The 27,609-nt window shown below is 42.0% G+C and overlaps 1 protein-coding gene across 1 annotated transcript in view; it reads left to right on the top strand.

Moving 5' to 3' along the window:
• Window positions 1-27,378, top strand: part of LOC126259268 (nascent polypeptide-associated complex subunit alpha, muscle-specific form-like) — a 63,094-nt gene extending 35,716 nt beyond the window's left edge. The window contains exon 2 of the mRNA XM_049955903.1: window positions 22,618-27,378. Within this exon, the coding sequence (XP_049811860.1) occupies window positions 22,620-27,230 (4,611 nt within the window). The 5' untranslated portion in view covers window positions 22,618-22,619 and the 3' untranslated portion in view covers window positions 27,231-27,378. The remainder of the gene's footprint in view (window positions 1-22,617) is intronic.
• Window positions 27,379-27,609: the final 231 nt, after the last annotated feature.

The following is a 27,609-nucleotide window of genomic DNA, read 5'->3' as shown; positions in this document are numbered from 1 at the left end:
GTATGGAGCATTAGAGGTGGTACGTATGTGGTTATTGGTCATCCACAACATAACAGATGGTGCTCGGAGCAGCATCCATCGCACGCAGAATTGCTCGTATACTCGTTGACGGGTTCTCTTCGGCATGATGCAGTATAGTCTCTTCCAGCTGGGATATACGGCGTCTCCTTGGACCGTTACAGTCACGCCTGCTGAAGGTGAAGATGCCTCTTTCTTGAAGCCGTTGCATGATTTTGGCGAAATGGCTATGCGACGGATTAGGACGTTTGACATACTTATAATTTCATATCTGGAAAAACAGTAAAGCAAAAATATATCTAGCAGCCCTAGGTGTAGGGATTATTTTTGGGTGGTGGTAAGAGGGTGGTGACGAAAAATAATCGAAGATGACTGAAATTAATGTCACATCCAAAGCCCTTTGGGGTCATTGGTGACCGTTTCGGCGACATTTCACTCTTACTGGCGGGGGAACGAGGGATTAGAATGAAGTCAACATAAATAAACGCACAAGAAGTTCCATTGAAAAATTCCTGTAGTGGTTGGTGCTAGAGCTGCACTTTTTTTAGACTGAAGTTAGCTGATAGGTATAACTGCTTAAAAGAAGTCCCTCTAACTAAGGGCTCACCTTCAGAGGATGGCATGTTTCCAAATAGGGAAGGAATTAGCATATTCCATCAAAATATAAGCAGTATTAGAGATAAAGTTAGTGAACTCTTATAGATGTCGACTCTGAAATTATTGGTATGTCGGAGCCCCACTTAAATAATTTGACAGTTCAGAGGCTTCCTTTACCAGGATACAGATTAGCTGATTGTTCTTCAAGGAGTTCCTTGGGGGGTGGGGGAGTGGCTATGTACACGAAAAACAGTATTCCATTTGAGTCCGTAGACGTATCACAGCACAGCACTGCACTGCACTGTTTGAATGTTGTGCAGGGGCAGTTGAATTTAGTGAAACTGAACTTCTAATTGTTGTTGTTTATTGGTCCCCTAACTCTAACTTCAGAGCATTTCTGCTCAAGCTAGAGAGGGTTCTTGATTCACTTTGTAGGAAGTATCAGAAATTAGTTATATGTGATGACTTCAATATAAATTTTGTATATGATGGTACAAGAAAAAGGATGTTGGTGGATCTCCTAAATTCATATGATCTGATTCAGACTGTGTTTTTTCCAACTAGGGTGCAGGGGGACAGTAGCACAGCCATGGACAATATTTTTATAGGCCTTTCAGACCATGATGCTTAAATTTTAACACTAAAAGGCTTTTGTACTCAAACAAATGTAACATTTAATTACAAACTATGTAGGAAAGTTAATCCAACAGGAATAGAGAGTTTTTAAAACCTTGTCAAGGAACAAGAGTAGCAGGATGTTTATAGTGTCTATAACACAGATGATAAATATAACGCTTTCTTTAACACATTTATCATGCTCTTTGTGAGTTGCTTTCCATTAGAACGTTCTAAACGGGGTACTAGCAGTAATAGGCAGCCTGGGTGGCTGACTAGTTGGATAAGGATATCATGTAGAACAAAGTGGGAATTATATCAAAAGGGTAGAATAGTCACCATCAAGCTACAGTAGCTCATTACAAGCAGTGTTATAAGGTGCTTAAATGTTATTAGGAAGGCAAAGAGTATGTGGTATGGAAATAGAATAGCGAATTCGCTGGATAAAATTAAAACCATATGGTCAGTTGTGAAGGAAGTGTCTGGCCAGCAGCACAATGTCGACGATATAAAAAGTCAGTTAGTAGTTAAAATATTTTTGTCACTGATAAATCAGATATATGTAAAGTATCTAACGATGATTTTATGAGCAATGCTGATGAATTAAATAAAAATTTGGTTTCTACAGGGAATCATATAACTTTCTTGGCAAATACCTTTCCGAGATTGATGTCTGAAATACTCCTCTGTGATACTGATAAGGGGGAGATTGAGTCAATAACTAAATCACTGAAGACAAAGGACTCTCATGGTTATGATGGAGTGCCTAGCAGAATATGGAAGTACTGTGCTGCACATGTTAGCCCTGTATTTATTGATATTTGTAATTTTTCCTTTAGGAATGGTCAGTTTCCTGAACGTTAAAGTACTCAGTAGTAAAGCCGCTTTATAAAAAGGGCGAAAGGGATAATGTAGAAAATTTTAGAACTATTTCTATGCCATCAGTGTTTGCTAAAGTTATTGAAAAGTTTGTGTATGTAAGGATAATTGATCATTTTATATCACACGATTTGCTATCAAATGTACACTTCGGCTTTAGAAGTCGTTTAACAACTGAAAATGCTATATTCTCTTTTCTCTGTGAGGTACTGGATGGGTTAAACAAAAGGTTTCGAATGCTAGGCATTTTATTTGATTTAACTAAGTCCTTTGATTGTGTTGATCACGAAACATTGCTCCAAAAGTTTGACCATTACAGAATATTGGGAGTAGCTCACAGTTGGTTCACCTCTTACCTTAGAAACAGATAGCAAAAAGTCATTATTCGCAATGTAGAGAATGGCTGTGATGTAGGGTCTGAATGTGGCATGGTCAAGTGGGGGCTGCCCCAGGGATCAGTGTTGGGGCCACTCCTGTTCCTTATTTATATAAATGATATGCCCTCTGATATTACGAATAACTCTAAAATATTTCTGTTTGCTGATGACACTAGCTTGGTAGAAAAGGATGTTGTGTGCAATATTGGCTCGGCTTCAAATAGTGCAATGCACGACCTAAGTGGAAAGTAAACTAACGCCAAATCACAGTAAGACTCAGTTTTTACAGTTTGTAACACAAAATTCAACAAAACCTGACGTTTTAATTTCCCAGAATGGGCATATGATTAGTGAAACTGAACAGTTCAAATTTATGGGTGTTCAGATAGATAGTAAACTGTCGTGGAAAGCCCACGTTCAGGATCTTGTTCAAAGACTTCATGCTTCCATTTTTAATATTCGAACGGTATCTGAAGTGAGTGATCGTTCGACACGAAAATTAGTTTACTTTTCTTATTTTCATTCTCTTAAGTCGATGGCATTTTATTTTAGGGTAACTCTTCCCATTCTAAAAGGATATTTTTTGCTCAGAAACGGGTGGTTCGGGCAATAAGAGGTGTAAGTTCACGAACCTCTTATCGACCCCTGTTCATGAGTCTGGGTATTTTGACATTGGCCTCTCAATATACATATTCCTTACTGTCATTTATTATTGACAGTATTAGCTCCTTCCCAAGAATAAACAGCTTTCATTCATTTAATGCTCTGCAGAAATCAAACCTGCATTTGGATCGGACTTCCTTAACTCTTGTGCAGGAAGGTGTGCAGTATACTGCTGCATCCATTTTCAATAAGCTACCACTCGAATTAAAAAATCTTAGCAGTAATTCACGCGCTTTCAAATCGAAACTGAAGAGTTTCCTCGTGGTCCACTTATTCTATTCTGTCGAGGAATTCCCTGAAAAATTAAACTGTGAGGATGGGGCGTGAATCGTGCTTGGGTAGCTCAGTTAGTAGAGCACTTATCCGCGAAAGGCAAAGGTCCCGAGTTCGAGTCTCGGTCCGGCACACAGTTTTAATCTGCCAGGAAGTTTCATATCATCGCACACTCCGCTGCAGAGTAAAAATCTCATTCTGGAAACGTTTGAAACTGGCATCATCACTAGTCACAGGATCTGTTAACAAATGCAACTATGCCACTTTTAGTGCTAGAAGAGCATGGGACGAAATCACTGACTTACCGCTTACGTAGATGTGACAGGAAATTACAAAGTAGAAATGTATATGCTCTAACCCACCGAAAACATTCTTTTACGTGATGCTGTATCAGTGGTCCATATGCCACTAATGTCATGGGACGCAAGTAACCGTAATGAAGACGTGTGCAATGGTACAAGTATCCTCCGCCATGCACCGTACGGTGGCTTGACGAGTATGGCTGCAGATGAATCGTTTTACTACAAAGGGATTAAATGTCAACACGAATGTCGCCAGTGAGACCAGCATTTCCGAAAATGATGGGATGGACGTTAATGTAGTTCGTTTTAAATGATTAGCACCTCCCTTACCTACCCGAAATGAAGCTAGGGTTATTTTATCTCAAAAGTCCTTTCTTTCAGACAGAAGTCGTATATGTGCCACTTTCGGTTGGAGTTGCTCCAGGCGTTCCAAAGCTATCACAGACATCTTACATCCACACACACACACACACACACACACACACACACACACACACACACACACACACAAACACATACACTGTAATGCTCAACAAAATCCATTGGATGAAACTACACGACAGACCTTATGCTTACTGAAACGTTTCTCTAAAAATAGTGACAGTCAAGGAGTATTTTCGGGATAAATATTTCACTCTGCAGCAAGTGTGTACGCTGTTTTGAAACGAACTGGCAGATTAAAATCGTGTGCCGGATGGTGCCTCGAAACCGGGACATTGCCTTTCGCGGGAATTCTGTAACCGGATGAGCTATCGAGACACAGAGGTGGTGCCGGAAGTAAAGCTGTGAGGACTGGCCGTGAGTCGTAACTGGCTTGTTCAGTCATTAAGAAAGGCAAGATTCCAATTCGACCCACAGACTGAATATTCCAAGAAGTTATTTCTCACATACATCTTGCATAATGGCAGTGACGTCAAAATAAATGTGACTGGGGCTTACACGTAAAATTGATACTGATGCACAAGTTCGTGTATGCCCTTCACTACATTTCGTATGATGGCCCATGGAATAAAGAAGCATTTCAAAAGTGACCTTTTAACTGATTAATGAAAGGAATTAAATTAGAAAATGAGACCCTAAAAATAGTAGATATGTTTTGTTATTTGGACAGCAAAATAACTGAGGCTGGCTGAAGTGGCGAGAATTTAAAATGTTGACTGGGAATAGAAACAAAGTTTAAGAGAAAGAGAAATTTAAATTTAGGAAGGCTTTTGTGAACATGTTTGTCTGGAGTGTAGCAGACAAGAAGAGAATAGAAGCTTTTGAAATATGGTAACCAGAAGAATGTTGAAGATTACACGGGTAGATCTGGCAAATAATGAAGAGGTACTGAATCAAATTGGGAAGGAAAGAAATTTGTGGCACAACTTGACTAGAAGAAGAGATCGATTGATAGAACCATTCTGAGGCATAAAGCAATCCTGTTTGCGAATGCAGTGAAATGTGAGAGATAAAAGTTGTACATCAAGGCTCGACTTTAATAAGCAGTTGCAATTGAATGTAGATTACAGTAGTTATGCATAGATGAAGAGACTTGTACAGAATAAAGTAGCTAGGAAAACTGCATCAAACTAGTATCTGAGGCGAATAACACAGCAACGACAGCGTATCATGTGCATTGGAAACAGGTTTAACGCATCTCCTCAGTAGTATTACGTAACTGCTACACATCATCGCGTCAGAAATTTTTAGGAAGCTACGTCATTCTAAAAGCGATGTAAAAGTATCACGCTTTTAGAATGACGTAGCTTCCTTTTAAGGTTAATGTCAACAAGTTGACGATACTTGAATTGTTTTCCCCTACGTGTAGAGATTGTTCTGTTTAGTACTAATTACAAGTTAATGGTTCACGTGTTTATACTCGGATTATACATACGTTGGAGTGCAATATGTTATTACTTCGATGAGTGTATGTATGCGTCGAAAAGTCTGGTTTTCGATACTGTAAGTGGAACACTTCCACGACTTTGTATCCTTGTGGCTGAAGTAATCTTGGTTACTATCTGTGAACCACTAGCTTTGATTTCATACTAGTCACTACATGCCTTCGGCATGGAACACGCCCATCTCACCACCGACTACCAGTGTTAGCCACTTATGATCGCTATCCACAAGTATGGTGAGTTACTTGTAAAATGATGTCTACTTAGTCGTCCTACACGTCGTAATAACGAAGCACGACCGTTTCCCGTCCGCTTACCGCGTGTTACTGTTACATCACTTTTAGAATGACTTAGCTTCCTTGTAGATTTAATGTCAACTTGCTTGACGATATTTGAACTGTTTCCCCCACGTGTAGAGATTGTTCTGTTTAGTACTGATTATAAGATAGTAGTTCACGTGTTTATATCCGCTTATACCTACTATATAGTTCAATATGTTGTCACTTCGATGAATAACTTGCCCTCAAATGGTTCAAATGGCTCTGAGCACTATGGGACTTAACATCTGTGGTCATCAGTCCCCTAGAACTTAGAACTACTTAAAGCTAACTAACCTAAGGACATCACACACATCCATGCCCGAGGCAGGATTCGAACCTGTGACTTACCCTCCTTAGACAGATTTTATACTTGGTACATTATCAACTTGCGTTATTAGAGTCAGTTTATCTTAATCAGTAAATTGGTCTTATAGTCAAAATAATTGTGCTTCCAACTTTCATCCTCGTTTCTCATAAATCAATGGGTAGCCGATATGCTTCAACTACCAATTCTATGCAACTGAATTATAAAGATAAGTCAAATGAACGAGTCCCCATGTTGTTGTAGTGATTGTTCCAGTAGACTATTTGCCCATAGTAAATAGAGATTAAGCACATTATTGATCGTAATTAACTCGAATTGACACTCGACGAGATCACATACTTAATACAAGAGTTACACATCGTGTATTTTACTGAGTAGCTGTGTTTGTGTGTATTTATTAGAGGAACAACAAATAGGTTACATATATGACCGTGTATTTCAGCTGACATTACCTAGATTGCTTATATTTAGAGCATTGCCATGTACCTGATTGTACTTTTGACCATGTAAACTTACTGGAATTGATTATTTTAGACCCTGGTCACAGCCTTCGATGAGACACCGACATAGAAATTATTTCAGCAACGTGTTAACTTATTTTTTATTGGAATGAATAGTTACTTAAATTGATTAGCATGTATTTTACACTATTGACTACCTTGTATCAACTGGGTTTCACACCATTTTTTCGGTCCCTTACCACTTCTGTCGTGGTGTTAGGAACGAAGTTGTCTAAGTAAAATACGCCGCTGTTACTTTAGTATGACGACAGTATAGAATTTTGCAAACGTAACTCTAGTCCACCTTGCCCACCGTTCACTACTAGTAAACAATGAAGTTTACCTAAGATATGTCTGATTGGCAATGCGTATGTTCTCCATTTTATAGGTCATTATTTTTTTTAAAAAAATTACTATGTTCCACGCCTATATTAGTCTCCATTAGAATAACGGCTTGTCGCTTAAACTTTTATATACTCCCATTTTTTAATACCTGATATTAACCTGTAATAAAACGATTGTGCATATACAGCTTCATTTGTATTTAGTGATACCACGCAAATGGCTAATGTCCAGAGTGAGGGCATTTCAACGGAAATGACCAAAAATATAATTAGTTTCATTAAAATTATCCATTATGTAATATGGTTATAATAGAATTGTTTTGCATAACAACTCATAAATTACTGTTGGTGCATTGGTTGTTTATGTATGGTATGTTGTATTTAGGGTCTGAAGATGATGTTGTAACAACATCGAAACTAGTTACCAATAAAACCAACACCTTAATGCAGCTGGAGGAATTTCGTCATTTTTTAACATATATTATACTAGCTGACGTCCCAAGACGTCCGTTTCAATTATGGATATACGAAGACTAATTATATTAATCTCCGGTGTAACTGATAAATTCGATCCAAATTCTATGTTCTAAATGTTTACGTTAAGTAGTAATTGAGGATGCATTTTCAATGAAAAGCCGTCTCACTTTTTTTAGAAGTAATCTTTTGTGGCAATCAGAACAGTGAATTTCGAATGCATCCGGTAAACATTTACTCATGGTAAATATTCTTGTACAACAGTAAAGGACTGTAAGTATTCCTTGACGAAAAATATGTAATTACCCGTAATAAACAAACAAACAAAATCACTTCATAGAACACAGAAGTCTGAAGTAACGGCGTAGAGGTCTACATTGGAAAAGGTTCAGACACAGTTCGTGTGTCCTGATTCATATTTTTAGTCACTCGTCTAAACCAATCCAGGCGACTCATTAGCCGATGCTTTCAACAAGCCGCAACCGATTTCCTGGTCACAACTGAACTATATCAAAGTATTTAATGACATCACTATCAACAGGTTGTCTATTAAAAAAATAAACCAGAGGGAACTTTACAATGTTGAAATGCTCGAGGAACTACGAGAGCTCCTTCAGTTCTGGCACATGTGGCGCGCTGCCAACGAACACGCTCGCCACGTGTCGTCTGTAGGGACCAACTTTTCAAACGGAATGACGTAACCAAACCCATCTCGGACGTGAATGAGTACAGTCAGCTGTAGTGGGCCAACACTTAATCGTGAATTTAAGACAAACTGAGAGCCTTCCTTCAATGAAAGTTATTAGCTAGATCCGCAGAAGTAACACAGGCGAATGTTTTTTTACGCGTGTAATTATTATCTGTTTTTCTTTGAAGTTTGGAAATGTGAACTGGTTTGGAAATTTGCCTCGATGGTTAACCTGACTGGTTAAGGACATGGTCTAGGATAATTACCTTCATGAAAAAGGTTTCGCCAGTCTCTGAACAGTCTTGTCTCCCCCACCCACAGCTGTAATACTGCAGCGCCCTTTCTCGTTTTATTCTAGGTGAACGGGTCAATTAATGTTGAATACCTACAAAAGGCAAAGTTTCGGTTCATTCTCAGCGCGAACTGGTGAAATTATATGTCAGAACTATATGGATTTCTAGGCAATGAACTGTCATGACAGTCTAATTTTAAACTGAAGTAACAGTGAATTTTGATATGTTGATGTACAGTGCTCTCACTCGCAACACAATAATATCATACAGATGGACATCGCCTCGTATAGTGTAGCCAAATTAAGACCAAACTTGTTCGATGACGAAGGATGAAACCTCTGTAAATAGGTTTTATGATGTCCACGACTGCTGCTGTGGTGGAATTTTTATGGCTGTATGAACTGATTGAGTACTGGGGGTTGCGGTACTCGCACCACGAATCAGGTACAGGAGGGCAAAGGTGGTGTACTGGTTTTTCATCAGTTGACAATCTGTGGGAGAAGGTAGTCCATACTGCCTACTTCATTTTAAAAAAAAACCTCAATATTATTTCTAGTGGCCATCCCATAATACTGCTGTAGTTCATCAATCATTTTATCTGTCAGCCAACCTCTTAAGCTTTTACCATCAGAATGTTTCTTCTCTCTCAAACTTTGTTTCAACTTCCTCAACCTATTGCCCATCCTCTTCTGGGCATGACCATTACATACCTTTACAACACAACAATCCTCAGCCTTCTAAAGAAAATGTTACCGATTTTATTAGATCTTGAAGTACTGCACTTAAAAATTTTAACATCGTATTTCTACAGGGCACAGCGTGATCATCACACCAAATCCCTCGTTCCCAGTCACCCACTGTCCAGTGGCGTCGCTTTTTAGACCTCCTCAGGCATTTTAGCATTGACTACGAATAATTTGTGGCTTATGAGGAGCTGCTCAAACATTATAGCCCATTCTCTTTATCTCGCTACGCACAGACATTGTGCTAACTGGACTACAGGTAGCGCTTTGGAACTCACGAGTGATTTATTCCATTTATTTTTACAACACCCTCCGCAATGATCGACGAACCTTTTATATCAGTAAACGAGGAACGCCGGGTCTTATTTTAGCTGTGGTTGTTCTTCCGCATTTCCACCTCACAATCACATCAACTGTTGACTTGGGCAGTTGTAGAAGGACTGAAATGTCTCTGTTGGATTTGTTACTCAGGTGACTCTCAATGACTATTCCACGTTCGCAATCACCTACCTCATCTGGCCGACCCATCCTGTTGCTACTAACAACAGAAGTCTCAAAGTCCCTGCCTCATTTTATACTGGCGGGTTCACCTTTTGTGACATCTAGTGGTCAATTCCTCATTACATACATGTGTCTGGATACTTTCGACCAGACAGTGAGCGTGCGTCATTCCGCCAGTCCATTTTTCTTTTAATACCTTTCTTCCAATCACATTTCAAAAACAGCCAAGTAATGTTCCCGTTTCATTTTGACTGTCCTTGATTCGCTGACGTTTAATACCACACTTCAGATAAAACATATGGCGAACTTGTTTTTTACTCGTAATTCTATCTTTTTTGCTGTTAACAAACCTTCAGCTTTTCAAAAGATCATTTGCCCATAGATATCCTACTTCTAGTTTCCTCCACACGATTCCCTTCTTCTGTCACCACATTACCTAAGTTTCTAACGGATGTTACTTGTTCCCAAAGCTTTCCAAAGATTTTGCACTTTCCTCTGGTGATCTTCCTCAAATACTCTTTTTTCACATTCACGATCCTCACCATCAGAAATTCCAATTTTTCCTCTGATTCAACGAAAACTGCTTGATCAGCGCATTCTTTTTTATCCTTCTCCTCCAAGAACAGAAAACATTTAAAATTTTACAGCCTTGTCCAATAGCGACCAATAAAGGGCAGACAACTGTAACTCATTATCAAAGTTGCTAAAACTATTTGGAGGCAGTGACTGTATTTTACTACACAAAAGTGATAAGTTCTTGGCTGGCACTGAGATGGTGTTGGAATCAAAGAAATTTTATTTTGTTTTATTTCTACATCTTGCATAAACACGATCTATGAAAAACTTTCGTTTTTAGAGTAGTCATACTGTGCGAATTTCATCGAAATGAGTTAACTAGATACGAAGGCATCATTAATTAAATTTTTCTGCTTTCGGTAGTTTTTTTGTCTACTTCTTCATTGGATCTCTATAAGATGATCTACGTAACAACAACGACTGCAGAATAAAAGCCAGAAAGTGTGCAATAAAGTACTGGATGTTCGTCAGTTGAAATTGTATGAAACAAATGACGCCACTGGCATATCAGAAGAAAGACTACGTTTCCTTTCACAGGAATAACTAATCGTGAGTAAACTTTACGCAAGGCGCGTGTCAAATTTGCTGGAAGCTGACCAACACCAAAAGTGAAAACAAATATCCCTGTAAGTTAGGATCGTCTGAAAAGAAAGTAAACCGATATCAATCGCCAAATTGTTACTATGAGTGAGAAATGGACTGAGCGATTCAGAAACGAAACAGATAGCTACACCAAAACAGGCGACATCGATTTCATCTTCCGAAAAGAATGTGGGCATTGTTTACTGGGAGAAAAAGGCGTTCCCCGAACTGTTACCTTATAATGGATGAGACAATAACTGGCGACCACTAACGAATCTTAAGAACCAACAATGAAAAAGTACGGAGCAGAGCTCCAGATTAGAATACGAAAAGAAATTTCTTCACGAATTTGAAGTACCAATTGTTAGAACAACAACCAGATACACGCACTGGAGCACACAGTGGCTTCCAAGTATTCCCACATCTAGAGTCAACTGTGGCTGGAAAACTTTTCAGTCCAGAGCAAAGTTATAGCCGTAGATAGGCGTTTTGCAGGTTGTGTAGAAATGTAATTCAAGAATGGAATCTGCTCACTCGGAAGTCGTTGGACAAAAGTGAGCTCATACGATTTTAATAATTATGTCCGCTACTACATTTTCACTATTATTATTATTATTATTATTATTATTATTATCATACACACATTATTGATCTAAAAGTAGTCTTCGCAGTCTCGTCAAGAGCCTTTCGCTTTGCCCATGTATGAATTATAATAAAAACAATTGTCGCACCTGCTTGAACTGTTCGGACAGGAGCTGAGCCATCCAGCGTCTTTCAAAAAATGATTATTCTAGACGAGCTGTGCTGACGCCCATGGCTGTCTACGCACTACTTCTGCCACTCGGCTTTTATTCCAAGCTGGCTTTCGATATTCTGCAGCAATACACGGGTCTTACATAACAAAATCATTTGCATGTACAAGTTCAGTTAACGGTTGTATGTGCAGCTCATTTTGGAGATTCTGACTTCTAATGTGTTTCTCCGTCTACAGCCCTTAAGAAACCTCGGTAACTCCATTTCAGCTGCCTGTATTTTTCCTTCATCTTTCCTCTCAGTTCTGCTTCTTTCCCACCCCAGAAAATATCGTGTCTCGTCCAAGAATGCGAAAGCTACGTTGTCGCTGAGGAGTGAATTCTGTAGGAAGGGAAGCGAAGAGACGAGCAAGAGAAGTGAGTTCCTGGAGCCTTGGAACTAGGGCATTTCATCTAACACAACCGAGACAAAAAAACAGGAAGGGAAGAAGGCCTCGATCTTTCCAGCCAAGGAACCAATTGTGTCTTACACTAATAAAACAAATATATCCAGAAATGACAAGGTTGACCCAAAATTTAGGCCGATCATTAGCACACTTGGCGGCTAGTGCAGAAAAAGTAAAAGATCAAGATTGAGAGAGGATGAAACTGCATACATTGTTGATTAACACCTTACTCAGGGTTACGGATGCAAATGAATGAAGCTTAAGCAAACGTTACTGTATGATAGAGGGCCAAATAAAAATTAATATTGAATACAACTATTTCTTTGCATACTTACATGTATCTATAACCATGAAGTTGCGGCCTAATGATTTAAGTTCGTTATCAAGGGTGAAAGAAATTTACAGCATTGTGTGTAGTGCGACAGATACCATCTTTCAATGCACTGAACACATATTTCACGACTATTTGGTGTGTCATCTGGACTCGTTGAAACCACAATCGACACACATGTCTCAAGCATCACAACTCAGCTAACGTCACAACGCAAAACAATATTCTACAAAACAAAAGGAAATCGGTAGCGAGCAACAAATTATTTTACTTAATATCAAGGAAACACATTTTACAGCATTGCGTCCTGCGTACAGTAGCAGAACATTTCGGAAACATTGATTGTTTGTATCGTCATTATAATATATCTTGTCATAAAGCAAAATCCGTGAGGCAATGATTTATGAGCAACAATATCCCTTAAACAGACTGACCTTCACAGAGACTGATCGTGATGCCAATGGAACATCTTTCGGATAAATTAACGCGTCGACTTCGCTCTAGATCCCAGAGCCCAATGTCACTACTGTCTTCTCTGGTTTCGGTTCTTGAGGAAGAATGTGCCGCGATTCCACAACAGACATTCAGAAATCTCACTGAAAGTGTCTCCAGCAGAGTTCAAGCTGTCTTAAAGGCGAAGGGTGGACTCATCCTATATTAATAATGATGATTATGATGTTTGATTTTGGGGGCGCTCAACCGCGCGGTCATCGGCGCCCGTACAAAGCCCCAGTTTTTACACAGTCAATTTTTTATTACACAGTCCAGTCCAGCCACTGTCACGAATGATGATGGTGATGATGATGATGATGATGAAGAAATGATGAGGACAACACAAACACCTAGTCGCCGGACAGAGAAAATCCCCAATCCGGCCGGGAATCGAACCCGAGGCAACGCCATATTAATGTCCACTAATAAATGTATGGGCAATTTTGAATAGATGGTGCAGGAAGAAGTACTTCTAGAAAAAATGAGAGGGAAGAAAATTAATAGGAATGACAGTAATGAGGATATCACACAGCTGGGGCAAATACTGCGAAGAAATTGCCTGCAACTATGTGCCACGGATGGAAAGATCGCAGAGAAGACAGGAACTATATTCCGTACAATATTAATTGTGTAAACAGGTAGTTCATCTATAGATTTTGATGATTGAGTTTGCAAGTATCGATATAAGTGATATAAACTGCATCAACGTAGGAAGGTTAAGTTTCTTACAACACCTAGGGACTGTAGACCTTAGTAATTGCGATAAATTGTAACTTATAATTCTTCCCGTTCCTCACAAAAAGGTGTCTTAACAGGCGGATGGACAGACAGCCAACAGACAACAAATGGTAAAAAAAATGTTTTTATGTGATGTAATTACAAATTAGCAGTTCTCAGATTTTTTTTCCTTTACTTATACTGTTAAACCTTGCATCTTGCCAAATTTCATGATTCTAGGTCTGTGGGAAATACCCTATAGGTTTTGATGAATAAGTTTATGAGTATCAAAATATGTGACATAAATGGCCATGGCACGTCCACTCATTCCTGAGAAAAAGCGGCCTTGACAGGCTGACAGGCAGACGGACAAAATAGTGATCCTATAAGGCAGGGAGTGGACAAGAATTCGCCGCACGAGGCGTGCCCTAGCATGAGTGCCATAGCAGTCTTGCTGCACACTTCCCTCACCGCCACACCACGCTGTCTGAAAGTGTGGAGGTGTATGAGGGGGAAATTATGAACGCGCCCTATTTAAATACTGTAGCAATGCAGTTCCACTGCATATCATTTGGCTTTATATTTCGCATTTAACAGTACAGAGCACAAAGAAAACAAATTTTCAGTATTACTTAATTGGCCGCGTGGGATTAGCCGAGCGGTCTATGGCGCTGTAGTCATGGACTGTGCGGCTGGTCCCGGCGGAGGTTCGAGTCCTCCCTCGGGCATGGGTGTGTGTGTTTGTCCTTAGGATAATTTAGTTTAAGTAGTGTGTAAACTTAGGGACTGATAACCTTAGCAGTTAAGTCCCATAAGATTTCACACATATTTGAACATTTTTATTATTTAATTGTTCTTTGTTTCCTAAAGATATAATTTTTGTCTGGTACAAACTGTTAGCATATCGGCAGACGCAGACAATTTCACTCGGGTCGCCACGTAATTATGACTTATTTAGTTTCATTATCGAAAAAGGTCCTTCACAGAATTATATCGATCGAAACATTGAAGCACTTTTGAACGCTCATTATGGGGACGTGGAAACTACCTGAGGGAAGCAATGTCGATGACCTGGACAGTTTTAGCGAAAACGGATTTAAAATTAAATTGGCAATTACCTAGCTGGATGATCAGTTACCTCTGCATATCTGCAGGGGCGCTTTCAACTGAAACGTCGAACGCTCTCAAAACAGTCGTAAGATATTTTTTGAAAGAATAAACCGCAATTTGATTGTATATTACTGTTTCTCTTCTGTACTATCTAGATATCCGCTTTTATACCATTATCGACACAGAGTAAAAGTTCTTAGACCACTAACAAGTCTTAGCTGCTAAGGCAGTCCAAAGCAGGACTGCCGTAACAGATATGATATGTTAATGGTCTAAGAACTTTTAGCATTGTAATCGATAATGGCATAAGAGTTGAAATCTAGATAGCACAGACGACAAATACAGTACTACACAGTCAAAGGGCGGTTTATTCTTTCAAAAAATATTCATGACTGTGGCTCAGCACCATCCAAATTTTTTTAAATGTAAGTTTGACAGTGTGCTCAAAATGTTTAGGAAACGATCCTTGTAATTCTTTTAAGGCCACAATGAGTTACTCAAACCTCATGTCTTTGTTAACGGCAGTGAGCTTAGGGAACCGGACTGTGTTTGTCGGAATGTGTCCCTTCCAAAACGCGATATTCTTTTTACATGCACCTCCATCAAATGAGAAAAAAATCGTTTCTGACCTAGCAGGTGCAGTAATGTTCACATAAAATACGCCTGCACTACATTTTCTTCATAAATTCAACAATAGTGAGTTTTAAATAGAAAAATCTTTTCAGGCATGCCCCTTGACTTAAACAACGTACTTTGCAGAAATACACTGAAGAGCCAAAGAAACTGGTACACCTGCCTAATATCGTGTAGGGTCCCCGCGAGCACGCACAAGTGCCGCAACACGACGTGACATGGACTCGACTAATGTCTAAAGTATTGCTGAAGGGAACTGACACCATGAATCCCGCACAGCTGTCCATAAATCCGTAAGAGTACGAGGGGATGGAGACATCTTCTGAAGAGCATGTTGCAAGGCATCCCAGATATGCTCAATATTGTTCTTGTCTGGGGAGACTGGTGTCCAGTAGAAGTGTTTAAACTCAGAAGAGTGATTCTGGGGCCATCCTGCAGCAATTCTGGACTTGTGGAGTGTCGCATTGTCCTGCTGGAATTGCCCAAGTCTGTCAGAATGCACAATGGACATGAATAGATGCAGGTGATGAGACAGGATGCTTACGTACGTGTCACCTGTCAGAACAGTATCTAGACGTATCAGGGGTCCCATATCACACCAACTGCACACTCCCCACATCATTACGGAGCCTTCACCGGCTTGAACATTCCCCTTCTGACATGCAGCGTCCATTAATTCATGAGGTTGTCTCCAAACCCGTACACATCCATCGGCTGGATACAATTCGAAACGAGACTCGTCCGACCATACAACATGTTTCCAGTCGTCAACAGTCCAATGACGGGCCCAGGCGAGGCATAAAGCTTTGTGTCGTGCAGTCATCAAGGGCACACGAGTGAGCCTTCGGCTCCGTAAGCCCATATTGATGAAATTTCGTTGAATGGTTCGCACGCTGACAGTTGTTGATGGCCCAGCTTTGAAATCTGCAGCAGTCAACGGAAGGGTTGCACTTCTCTCACTTTGAACGATTCTCTTCAGTCGTCGTTTGTTCTGTTCTTGCAGGATCTTTTTCCTGCCGCAGTGATGTCGGAGATTTGATGTTTTACCGGATTCCTGACATTCGCGGTACACTCGTGAAATGGACGTACGGGAAAATTCCCACTTCATCGCTACCTTGGTGATGCTCGTACGCCGACTATAACACCACGTTCAAATTCAAGTTTTGATAACGTGGCATTGTAGCAACAGTAACCATCTAACAACTGCTCCACACATATGTTTTAAAAAAAGGCGTTGCGAACAGCAGCACCTATGTATTCTGCCTCTTTATATATCTCCGTATTTGATTACACATGCCTATACCAGTTTCTTTGGTGACTCAGTGTATATGAAGTCTCCATGCTCTTGGTTCTGCTCCGTGGAGAACTTCTTTTGCAACTGACAATGGAGTAATGTGCGCGGCTTCAGAAATTTTACTATTCATATCATCAATTTCTTCCCGTGCTACAAGCCTGCAAATTGAGCACGAAGTACTTCTTGGTGACACAACAATGAACCCTGTGTGTCAATCTAAGTAATTTTGTATTCTTTCATTGTCAACTAAATCATTAAAATTTTTTGCATGCTATTTCAAGCTCGTTTCATAGAAAATTTTCAGCACCTGTCTATATATATATATATATATATATATATATATATATATATATATATATATATATATATATATATATATTGCATCCCCTCGGTTCCGGAACCTGTACAGAAAATTGGAATAGAGATCAACATAAACATCATTTCCGCCCTTTTTATTGCTCACGAAAACCACACATTGTGTGTTGTACCACCATACAGCGAGACCTTCAGCAATGGTGGTCCAGATTTCTGTACACACCGGTATGGTTGAACTGCAGACAACGTGTACCTCCTTCCTGGAATGACTGAAACTGATCAGCTGTCGGACGCCCTCCGTCTAATAGGCGCTGCTCATGCATGGTTGTTTACATCTTTGTGCGGGTTGAATGACATCTCTGAACAGTCAAAGAGACTGTGTCTGTGATATATTATCCACAGTCAACGTCTATCTCCAGGAGTTCTGGGCACCGAGGTTATGCAAAACTTTTTTTGATGCATATGTATTGACTTTCTCATTCCTCTCTTCTGTCATTCCATTCATTTTTAAAGGCTTGTAACGACAGATAGCTAGACAGCCTCTTTTTGTGCAACAGTCAGTGGACCGTTGAACACCCTTCATAGCATGAACATATAGTCAAAGATAAGCAGTTCTGACACCTCGTTTCTGCCGAAGTGAAGCGAGTTGTGGCGATCGAGAAGTGCCACACTGCAATACTGAATGAAATGTCGCTCTGTACGGAGTATTTCCGGAAAGGAACGAATAAAGCCGACACAGGCCGAACCTTGGCCTGTACGCGGTCCTCACACTCGGCCCACGTAAAGTTTGGCACACTGTGGCCCGCTCTGCTATAAAGGTCCGGTTTTTACCGATTGAGACATGGAAGCCCAAAAAGGACGAAGTTACCAACAGATTAGGGAATAAGTCAGAAAAGAAGAGCGTGGAGACAGTCCAGTCGTGACCTAGCAAAGAAGAAGGAGTATCATTCTTTTAACAGTACTGTAAGAACTGTGTATGGTGCGTTACACACCGTAACGAAAGTCTATAACTTTTAGAGAAACATGCACATATGATAAAACGTGTCGGAAGCCTGAAAGGCGCTGGTTGCAGTATCTCGGACAGCGGCTCGCGCGAGTCGGAGGTGAGATATAAAAAGCGGCCGTACGCGCGAGCCGTGGGGCCCGAGGCTGTGACGTCGCCGTATCTCGGCGAATCGAGCGCTGCGGGTTGCGCCACTGGTTGCGCCTGCTGCCAGCGCCGCTATTCTTGGGACGCTGACACCGGGGCTCGGGGCTGCTCGGCGCCAATAATGTCTCTCTCCTTAAACAGCTCGCGCTTAATTACGACGACCCCACACCTTGAACACTCGTCGAGTGAAACTGTCTCTCGGGTCTCGATGACGTCTCGGTGCCACTGAACTCGTATCAATGGAACCGGAAAGTCTCTGACAACTAGTATTGCGTTCCAGATAAAAGAGTTAACAATAGGCGTATTTACTTGGTAGCTTCAGCCATCGGAAACACATATGACGAAGTATCATAGAGAAATATTAGCTAAGGAAGCTGGTGTAGTGGTGAGGGCGTTGGACTTGCCTTCAAATCCGCACCAGATGACCTGATCCGTGAGGTGCTGGAGCAATGCTTCTCAATGATTTTTCCTTGCTGGGATATTGTTTATCTTTTACTTCTCTCTTATGGTTCAAATGGCTCTGAGCACTATGGGACTTAACTTCTGAGGTCATCAGTCCCCTAGAACTTAGAACTAATTAAACCTAACTAACCTAAGGGCATCACACACATCCATGCCCGAGGCAGGATTCGAACCTGCGACCGTAGCGGTCGCGCGGTTCGAGACTGTAGCGCCTAGAACCGCTCAGTCACTCTGGCCGGCTTCTCTCTTATGTCAAGATTAGTTTGTCACCATGTATTGAACTTCGAATTATATTCAGTCCTCCGTCTCGATTTATGAGTCTGTCCATTACATTGCATTCAACGCTGGAACATAACATTGCCAAACAGGAGTTGTCATATCATAGCCAAAATACACGCATCAAAAAAAGTTTTGCATCACCTCGTATCCGAGAGTTCCGGAACCTGTACAGAAAACTGGAATAGAGATCAACATAAGCATCATTTCCGCCCTTTTTATTGCTCGTAAAAACCACACATTGCATGTTGTACCACGATACAGCGAGACCTTCAAAGGTGGTGGTCCCAGATTGCTGTACATACCGGTACCTCTAATAACCAGTAGTACGTCCTCTTGCATTGATGCATGCCTCTATTCGTCGTGGCGTACTATCCACAAGTTTATCAGGGCACTGTTGCTCCAGATTGTTCCACTCCTGAACGGCGATTCGGCGTAGATCCCTCAGAATGGTTGGTGGGTCACGTCGTCCATAAACAGCCCTTTTCAATCCATCCCAGTCATGTTCGATAGGATGCATGTCTGGAGAACATGCTGGCCACTTTAGTCGAGCGACGTCGTCATCCTGAAGGAAGTCATTCACAAGATATGCACGACGGGGCGCGAATTGCCATCCATGAAGACGAATGCCTCGCCAATATACTGCCGATATGGGTGCACTATCGGTCAGAGCATGGCATTCACGTATCGTACAGCCGTTATGGCGCCTTCCATGACCACCAGCGGCGTACGTCGGCCCCACATAATGCCACCCCAAAATAGCAGGGAACCCCCACTTTGCTGCATTCGCTGAACAATGTGTCACAGGCGTTCAGCCTGACCGGGTTGCCTCCAAACACGTCTCGGACGATTGTCTGGTTGAAGGCATATGCGACACTCATCGGTGAAGGGAACGTGATACCAATCCTGAGCGGTCCATTCGGCATGTCCTTGGGCTCATCTGTACCGCGCTGAATGGTGTCGTGGTTGCGATGAAGGATCTCGCCATGGACGTCGGGAGTGAAGTTGCACATCATGCAGCCTGCTGTACACAGTTTGAGTCGTAACTAGACGTCCTGTGGCTGCACGAAAAGCATTATTCAACACGGTGGCGTTGCTGTCAGCATTCCTCCGAGCCATAATCCGTAGGTAGTGGTCATCCACAGCAGTAGTAGCCCTTGGGCGGCCTGAGCGAAGCATGTCATCGACAGTTCTTGTCTCTCTGTATCTCCTCCATGTCCGAACAATATCGCTTTGGTTCACTCCGAGATGCCTGGACACTTCCCCTGTTGAGAGCTCTTCCTGGCACAAAGTAGCAACGCAGACGCGATCGAACCGTGGTATTGACCGTCTAGGAGTGGTTGAACTACAGATAACACGAGCCGTGGACCTCTTTCTTGGTGGAATGACTGGAACTGATCGGCTGTCGGACTCCTTCCGTCTAGTAGGCGCTGCTCATGCATGGTTGCTTACATCTTTGGGCGGGTTTAGTGACATCTCTGAACAGTCCCTCTGACTGTGTCTGTGATGCAATATCCACAGTCAACGTCTATCTTCAGGAGTTCTAGGAACCGGGGGATGCAAAACTTTTTTGATATAGTTGGGGAGCAGATGGTTCAAATGGTTCTGAGCACTATGGGACTTAACATTGGTGGTCATCAGTCCCCTAGACCTTAGAACTGCTTAAACCTAACTAACCTAAGGACATCACACACATCCATGCCCGAGGCAGGATTCGAACCTGGGACCGTAGCGGTCGCCCGGTTCCAGACTGAAGCGTCTAGAACCGCTCGGCCACAAGGGCCGGCGGGGGAGCAGTTGCAGGAATCCTTCATCACCGTTCTAGACAAGGTACTAGTGGAGTTGGTTTGCCATGGCCTTCTTTTGTCATGTTACATATCAAGGGGTGTATCTGCAGGGTGGACTCGACAGCATTTTTCCACACGACCAACATATCATTTGCCACCCCCTCCCTCCTCCACCCTCCGGCTAGTTAGTAACTTACATCATATTCCATCGCTCATTTGAACGATTCTTTTATCGAAATGATGTGAAACGATTCAGTTTACGGTATATGTATACATGATTAGTGTTAACTTTAATGAACACAATATCATTTTATTCCTACTCGTGAAACAACTTTTACTTTTTTATTTTTTTTTACTGGGTATCAGTTTTTAAGTAGAAATTTATAAAGGGTGTGGATCTTTTACTGTAGGCATCATTTAAGGAGAGAGTGCTCTAAATCCACTCCTAAGGGATTTAATAGTGGATGAAAGGCTTTTTGAAAATATGTCGCTATTAAGGCAGTTTTGAAACTAGAACTACGGAAATTGGTATTTGGTTTCTCGGAGAGAAATTAAAAAAAAAAAAAAAACAGTACGTGCTTCAGCATTTTTATAAATTCAACCACCAAGAAGGCAAGATAGTAGGTGAAAGTTTTTTTGAAACGAAATCATTATTAAAGAAACAACTAAAGGATTTTTAAAGCTACATCTATAAAAATTGATACTTGACTTCTAGGTTAGAAATAAAAAACATGTGTTTCACTGGTTTTGGAAATTCAACGCCCTAAGTGTGTGAAGTAGAGGATGAAAAGTTTTATGAAATGTTTTCATTATGAAAGCACTTTCGAAGGTATTTGGCTTCTCTGTTAGCAATAAAACATTGTGAGTTTTGCTGCTTTTGGTAATACTGTCCCTAAGGGGGTGAAATAGGGCATGGAAATTTGTAAGAAAATGTTTACATATATTAAAAAATCTCAAAGCTAAATGTATGAAATTTCACTTCTCGCTTAGATATAAAGAAATATGTGTTAGGAAGTGAAAGATTCTATGGAAATATCTCGAAAAGGACACAAAAGGCATGACGAACAAAAACTTTTTACTCCAGCTACCAGAATTGGTTTTTGGCCAGAAGTAAAATTGGAAATGACCGTGCTTCTATGGCTTCAGCTAGTGTAGGAAGCTTAGATGGTGTTGCAATTTATGAACGACATAAAATTTCAATTGAAGAATAACAAAAAAATGTGCGCAGGCCATACAGTCTACACGAGAAAAGCAGTGGGCGCTAAGCTAATGTTAGATAAAGATCCTACCTGCAACAATTACGTTCACCTACCACAAGGAAAGAAAACAGTACGAAGTAGATTGTCAGTTAGGTAACGTTGACTGCAACCAAAAACAAATGATTATCTGCCAAAACATCTCCACTTCCACTGATTCAGGTCTACGCAGCTGATTAACTTGCAAATGCCCACCGTTGATGTACATACATTTTAATGGGAACTGAGAATATTCCATCACAAGCTTGAAAGAATACCCATGATTTAAGATTCCTTTAATTTACGTCTATGGTTACAAACTTTTTGTTAAAAGATTACCGGTTTCGGTCTATAATGACCATCATCAGATCAGTTTTATAAAAACAAAGTACTAATGTACTGCAGCCATAGTGCCACTATGACTGCAGTACATTAGGACTTTGTTTTTATAAAACAGATCTGATGATGGTCATTATAGACCGAAACCGGTAATCTTTTAACAAAAAGTTTGTAACCATAGACGTAAATTAAAGGAAACTTATTGTATAGACAGGTCACTGTTTCATTCGCGACAATGTCGCAGCTTGTGAAACCCATGTATTAAATGTTCATTTTTAATAATATTTGAATGAGAGACTGACCGATACGAATTTTTCTTTTGCAGAAATGACGAAGAAGGCGAAGAGCAAGACAAAAAGTGATGAGGCGCCACCGAAATCTGCGCCTTCCGAGAAACAGACTACAGAGCCCGGCACAGGTCCTGACAGTGGCCAAAAAGCAGATGCTGCTGCGCCCCCGCAGCCGCCCACGTCAGCAGGAGCAGGGCCGGCGCCACAGCCACCAGAGGCGGCCAAGCCGAAGGACTCGCCAGCTGCAGCTGCAGCCATCCCCACACCAGCTCCACCTAACGCCAAGAGCGACGAATCCAAAACCTCGGAGCAGCCTGTGATGGGATCCGAGGCACCTACTGAGTTGGAAGTTATGTGCGCCCCACTAGAAAGGCCTCCTACAGATCAGTCACCTTCACAGTTGGGAGTAGTGGACTCTCCATCAAAAGAGCCTGTTACAGCTCAGGCATCTCCACAGTTGGGAGTCGTGGGCTCCTCATTAGAAAAGCCTCCTAAAACACAGTCACCTCCACAGTTGGGCGCTGTTGGCTCCCTACCAATAGTTCAGGCATCGCCTGAGACAGGAAACCTGGTCTCCCCACAAGAAAAGCCACCTACAGCCCAGGCACCTCCACAGTTGGGAGTTATGGGCTCCCCACCAGAAAAGCCTCCTACTACCGAGGAATCACCACAGTTGGGAGTCATGGTCTCCCCACCAGATAAGCCTCCTATAGCTCAGGCACCTCCGCAGTTGGGAGTCGTTGGTTCTCCAGCGGAAAAGCCTCCACCACCCAAGAAGGATATTGCTTCAAACAGTGAACCAAAGCCGAGTGTTCCAGTACAAAGTGAACCTCCGAAGGGACAGCCCACAGTTCCTCAGCCTACCAGTCAGCCTTTACCACAACCACTGATCGGTGACCCCTCCCTCAGTCCTACACCCAGTGATAAAACGCGAGAGGTGCCCATAGAAAAATCTCAGACGGAAAAGAGCTCACAGCCTATTGCTCCACCCAAGGTACAAGATTCTGGAAGAGAACTTGCAGATAAGAATAAAAAGGTATCGTCAAATGCAGCAAAGGCAGCATCTAATGGACAGCCCTCTAAACAGCATGCAGAGAAACAGAACAAGCGCCAAGTGGCTAAGGAAAGCGTCCAAACGAATTCTGTACAGAAAGGAGATCCTAATGCCAACAAGCAGTCGGAGATAGATAACAAGCAAAACGCTCAGGACAAAGTAACAGAAAAACTAGAGTCTAGTAGTGAACCTAAAACAACGAAAGACAACACTGCAGAAAAAGTGAACGAAGTAAAAGACAAACCAAACAAAAATCAGCTTGCTGGAGCAACGTCGGAGACGCTCATTGAGCAAAATAATACGAACGAAGTCTCCAAAAAGGTAACGGATGCGGAGGCACCAAAACCGAAGGACTCTAACAAAAATTCAACTGCCCCCGCGACAGAGAACATAAAATCGGCAGAGAAACGCGAAACATCGAAAGACCAAACAGCTGATGGAAAGACGTCAGAACAAAAATTTCCAGCAGCACCAGGAAATCAGCAGAAGCCACCATCACCAAAAAACGATCCCAACGAGAAAGTTAATAAAAATGCACCTTCAAAGAAAAGTAAACAGAAAAACGAGACGGGTGTGTCCAAGAGTGAAGGGGCTCCAAATTTGAAGGAAGTGAAGCCAGCAAGCAAAGGCGGAAAGAAGGATGCCACTAAAACGGCTACCGGTGCTGAGATTTCGCCAGAAGTGAAGGAAGCACCTAATTTGTCCATAACAACGGAAAACTCGAAAAAATCTTCCTCTAACATACTCGTTGAGACTGAACTTCCAACTTTAGAAGCAGTTGCTTCTAATCACTCGGCCCAAGTCAAAGACGATGGCAGCAAAGTGAATCAGCAAACTAAGATCGCAACGGATCCCAAAGACAGCAAAGAAGGTCCCATTAAGGATGACGCACAATCTAAATCGAGCGGCAAGAAGAAGAATCGTCAGCAGAAGAAATCGGTTTCAGAAGACGCTAAGCCGTCAGAGGCGAATGACAATAAGGGACCACAAGAGGTTGCCAAGCCCAAGAACAATGAAAAGAAAAAGCCGGCACCTGCTTCACCATCCAAGGAAAAGGAGTCAAACCGCGACACTGCTTCAGCGCCTGTGGAGAAGAATCGAAAGAATGTGTCTAGTGAAAGTGCAGGTACAGGACCTAAAGTTTCACCAGGGAAGTCGCCCACGGTAGAGAAGTCTCCGGTAACTGCTGAGAAAGACTCGTCAGACAAAACACAAGTAATAAATGCTGAGTCACAATCCGAAGAACAAGAGGCTTCAAAGAAAAAGAAACGAAATCGTCATAAGAAGAAGAACAAAGTTGGAGATAATTCTACCGATGCAAACGTCGAGGGAGGAAAACAGCAAGATACGAATGTAACGGCTGTCGGCGGCGAACGCAAAGCAAAGGAGAAACAACAAACTACCGCGTCGCCAACAAATAAGTCGAAAGGTCAACAAAAAGATTCCCAGCCGGGCCAAACAAAGGCGAGTAAGGGAACACAGCCAGTTCCTACAACGACGCAAGATGGTGAACCGTCGGATGAAACTCCAGCAAAACAAGCCTCTGGTACAACCACCCAAACAGCATCTGCTAAGAAACGGAACCGCCGCAAGAAGAAGGGGGCCTCAGGGATAGAGAAAGACGGTGATGCCAGCATACTGCCAGAGAGCAAGTCTGCAGAATCAAAAGAAACATCAGTCGCCAAACCAGAAGAACAAAAACCGAGAGTTAATATTCCATCAACGCAAACGAAAACGGACGAGACCAATAAAAAGAAAACTGATTCAAAGCCAACAACTAAGCCCGAGAAACCTCAGCAACAAGATGCTCAGTTCTCTGAGGGGACCGAAGACCAATCTGAAAATTTCGTAGAAGTTAAATCGAAGAATAAGAGAAACAAGAAAAAGAAACTAGATTCGGCAGAGGCAAAGGAGGATAGTGCTAGATCTCTCTCCTCGTCTAATAATGTGTCAAAAATTGGCCCTGAGAACATTGTAGATGCGAGCGTCAGTAGCAGTGAGAGCAACAAGGGAACGGAAAATGCTGGTGGCGATTCTGTGAAAGAAGTGACGAACAAAGTGTCGCCACCGAAAATTAGCCAAGAAGCCAGAGAGCAGAAGATGCTAAATAAGAAATTGGCAGAACGAGCACAGCTTAAGATTAAAAAACAAATTGAATCTAATGCTCTGTCAGAAGTGGAGAAATCGGAGAAATACTTAGAAACCATAACAAAAAACCTCCGGGAACTGACTAAACTGCGTTCATCAAGACTGGAAGATGTCCTACAACAACCAGGCGATGAAGAATTCGATTACGAATACACACCGGTTCAGAGAAATACCTTTCTCGCAACAACGTGCCACGTTTGCAAAGAGTCAAAGCAGAGGGAGGTGATGAAGGTCTGTGAACAGTGCCACTTAATGAGCTACTGCTCTGAAGAGCATCAGAAATCTGACTGGTCAGCGCACAAAGATCTCTGTCAAGCTGTCAGCGAAATGTGCAAAGAAAGAGGCACAGATAATCTCTACGCTCCAGCTGTGGGTCTCTCCGCAGAAGAATATAGGGGATATAGAATGAACGCACTCCTCGAGTGTTCTGCTATTCTAAACCGTCAATTGGAGCCATACGAACAGGAAATTATTTTGTATCCTAATGTGTGCCATACTTGCCGTTTGCCATCTGCTGCCAATCTGCACACTTGTGAGTCGTGCAGTATGGTGAGCTACTGCTCGCCTGAACACAGGCCGCCAAACCACGACGTGTGGTGTCACGACCTACAACTGTTCAAAAGTTTAATTATATACCAGAGCAGAAACGGTGTCATCAACCCACAGCTACCAGTGTTTCTCCCCGAGAGCTTCCAGCCGCTCAGTAGTGACATGCAGTCTGACCTGCTGAAGCTTTCCGGCGGTGTGGACGCCAGTCCCTTAGAGCGAGCAGTACTCTCCGAAATTGCCACCGGGCCACTCACTGCTCTCTTCGCACTTCAAAAGTCGAATAAAATCAGCGGAACTACGGAGAAGCTGGTAGTCCATTTCGTGGGCGCAGAGTGGTCGTTCGAAATGGAAAGAGCCGACAAGTGGGAGGCATTCCTGCTGCACCTAATTCCCAGCCTGAAAGCTCTAGTCCTCGTCTTCGTCGGGCCTGAGGTGTGCAGTCTGCCACCGGAAGCGCGGGGTCTACTGCAGAAGCAATCCACACTGTGCCCGCAGTGTCAGGAGAAAGGCCGCACCGTGGAAATGGTAATCCCTCCACAGACCTTTTACCACGAGTACGTGGCTTCGCAGGACTACATCCCGCCCACCATCATCTGTGCTTACAACGCTGGACTGTACAGGCCGAATGGTCACAAGGATATAGACTCCTGGTCCGACACTGTGACAGCGCTGTTGAAAGATCCTAGTGTCCCAGTCGCGGTTACGTCGTACACTGCGGAGGAAGTACTCAAGGATGCAGAAAGGCTGCAGCATCATAGGGCATTGAACTTTGTCTTACCACCCTCGCAGAATCCGTACCGCAGTCTCAGGCCTAATAGAAACTTCGCCAGCGATGACGTCACGCCCGTCATCTTCAAGAACTACTACATAATGATAGCAACATCGCTTGCACAATGAAATCGTGTCAAGCAAGTTAAACAAACGTGTTGACATTCCAGTCCATCAATCCAATGCTGTTTGTAATTACATTCATTTCTCGTTGCATTTGCCACATATAAACATAGTATTTCCATGTTTCTGGAAAAATAAACTAGTTTGGTATCTCTCTGCTTTTTATATTATGCTCCTTTATGTCTTACACAGTAAAAACTTGGTTAAGATTCGTATGAAGTATTAAATATTCTTCCACTTCCAGATCAATTTCCCAACCCATACTGCTTCATACACTAAAAGAACGAAGAAAACATTCCGCTTTATGGTTTTATATTTCTCTTAAATTTTGACACTTACTACCAGACACTCATCGTGTACATATTCTCGAATAATTTAGCAGAAT

This window comes from Schistocerca nitens, chromosome 5, assembly GCF_023898315.1.
Source record: "Schistocerca nitens isolate TAMUIC-IGC-003100 chromosome 5, iqSchNite1.1, whole genome shotgun sequence".
Lineage (NCBI taxonomy): Eukaryota > Metazoa > Arthropoda > Insecta > Orthoptera > Acrididae > Schistocerca > Schistocerca nitens.
The sequence above is the reverse complement of the archived record's forward strand: the minus strand, read 5'-3'. Positions and strand labels throughout refer to the sequence as shown.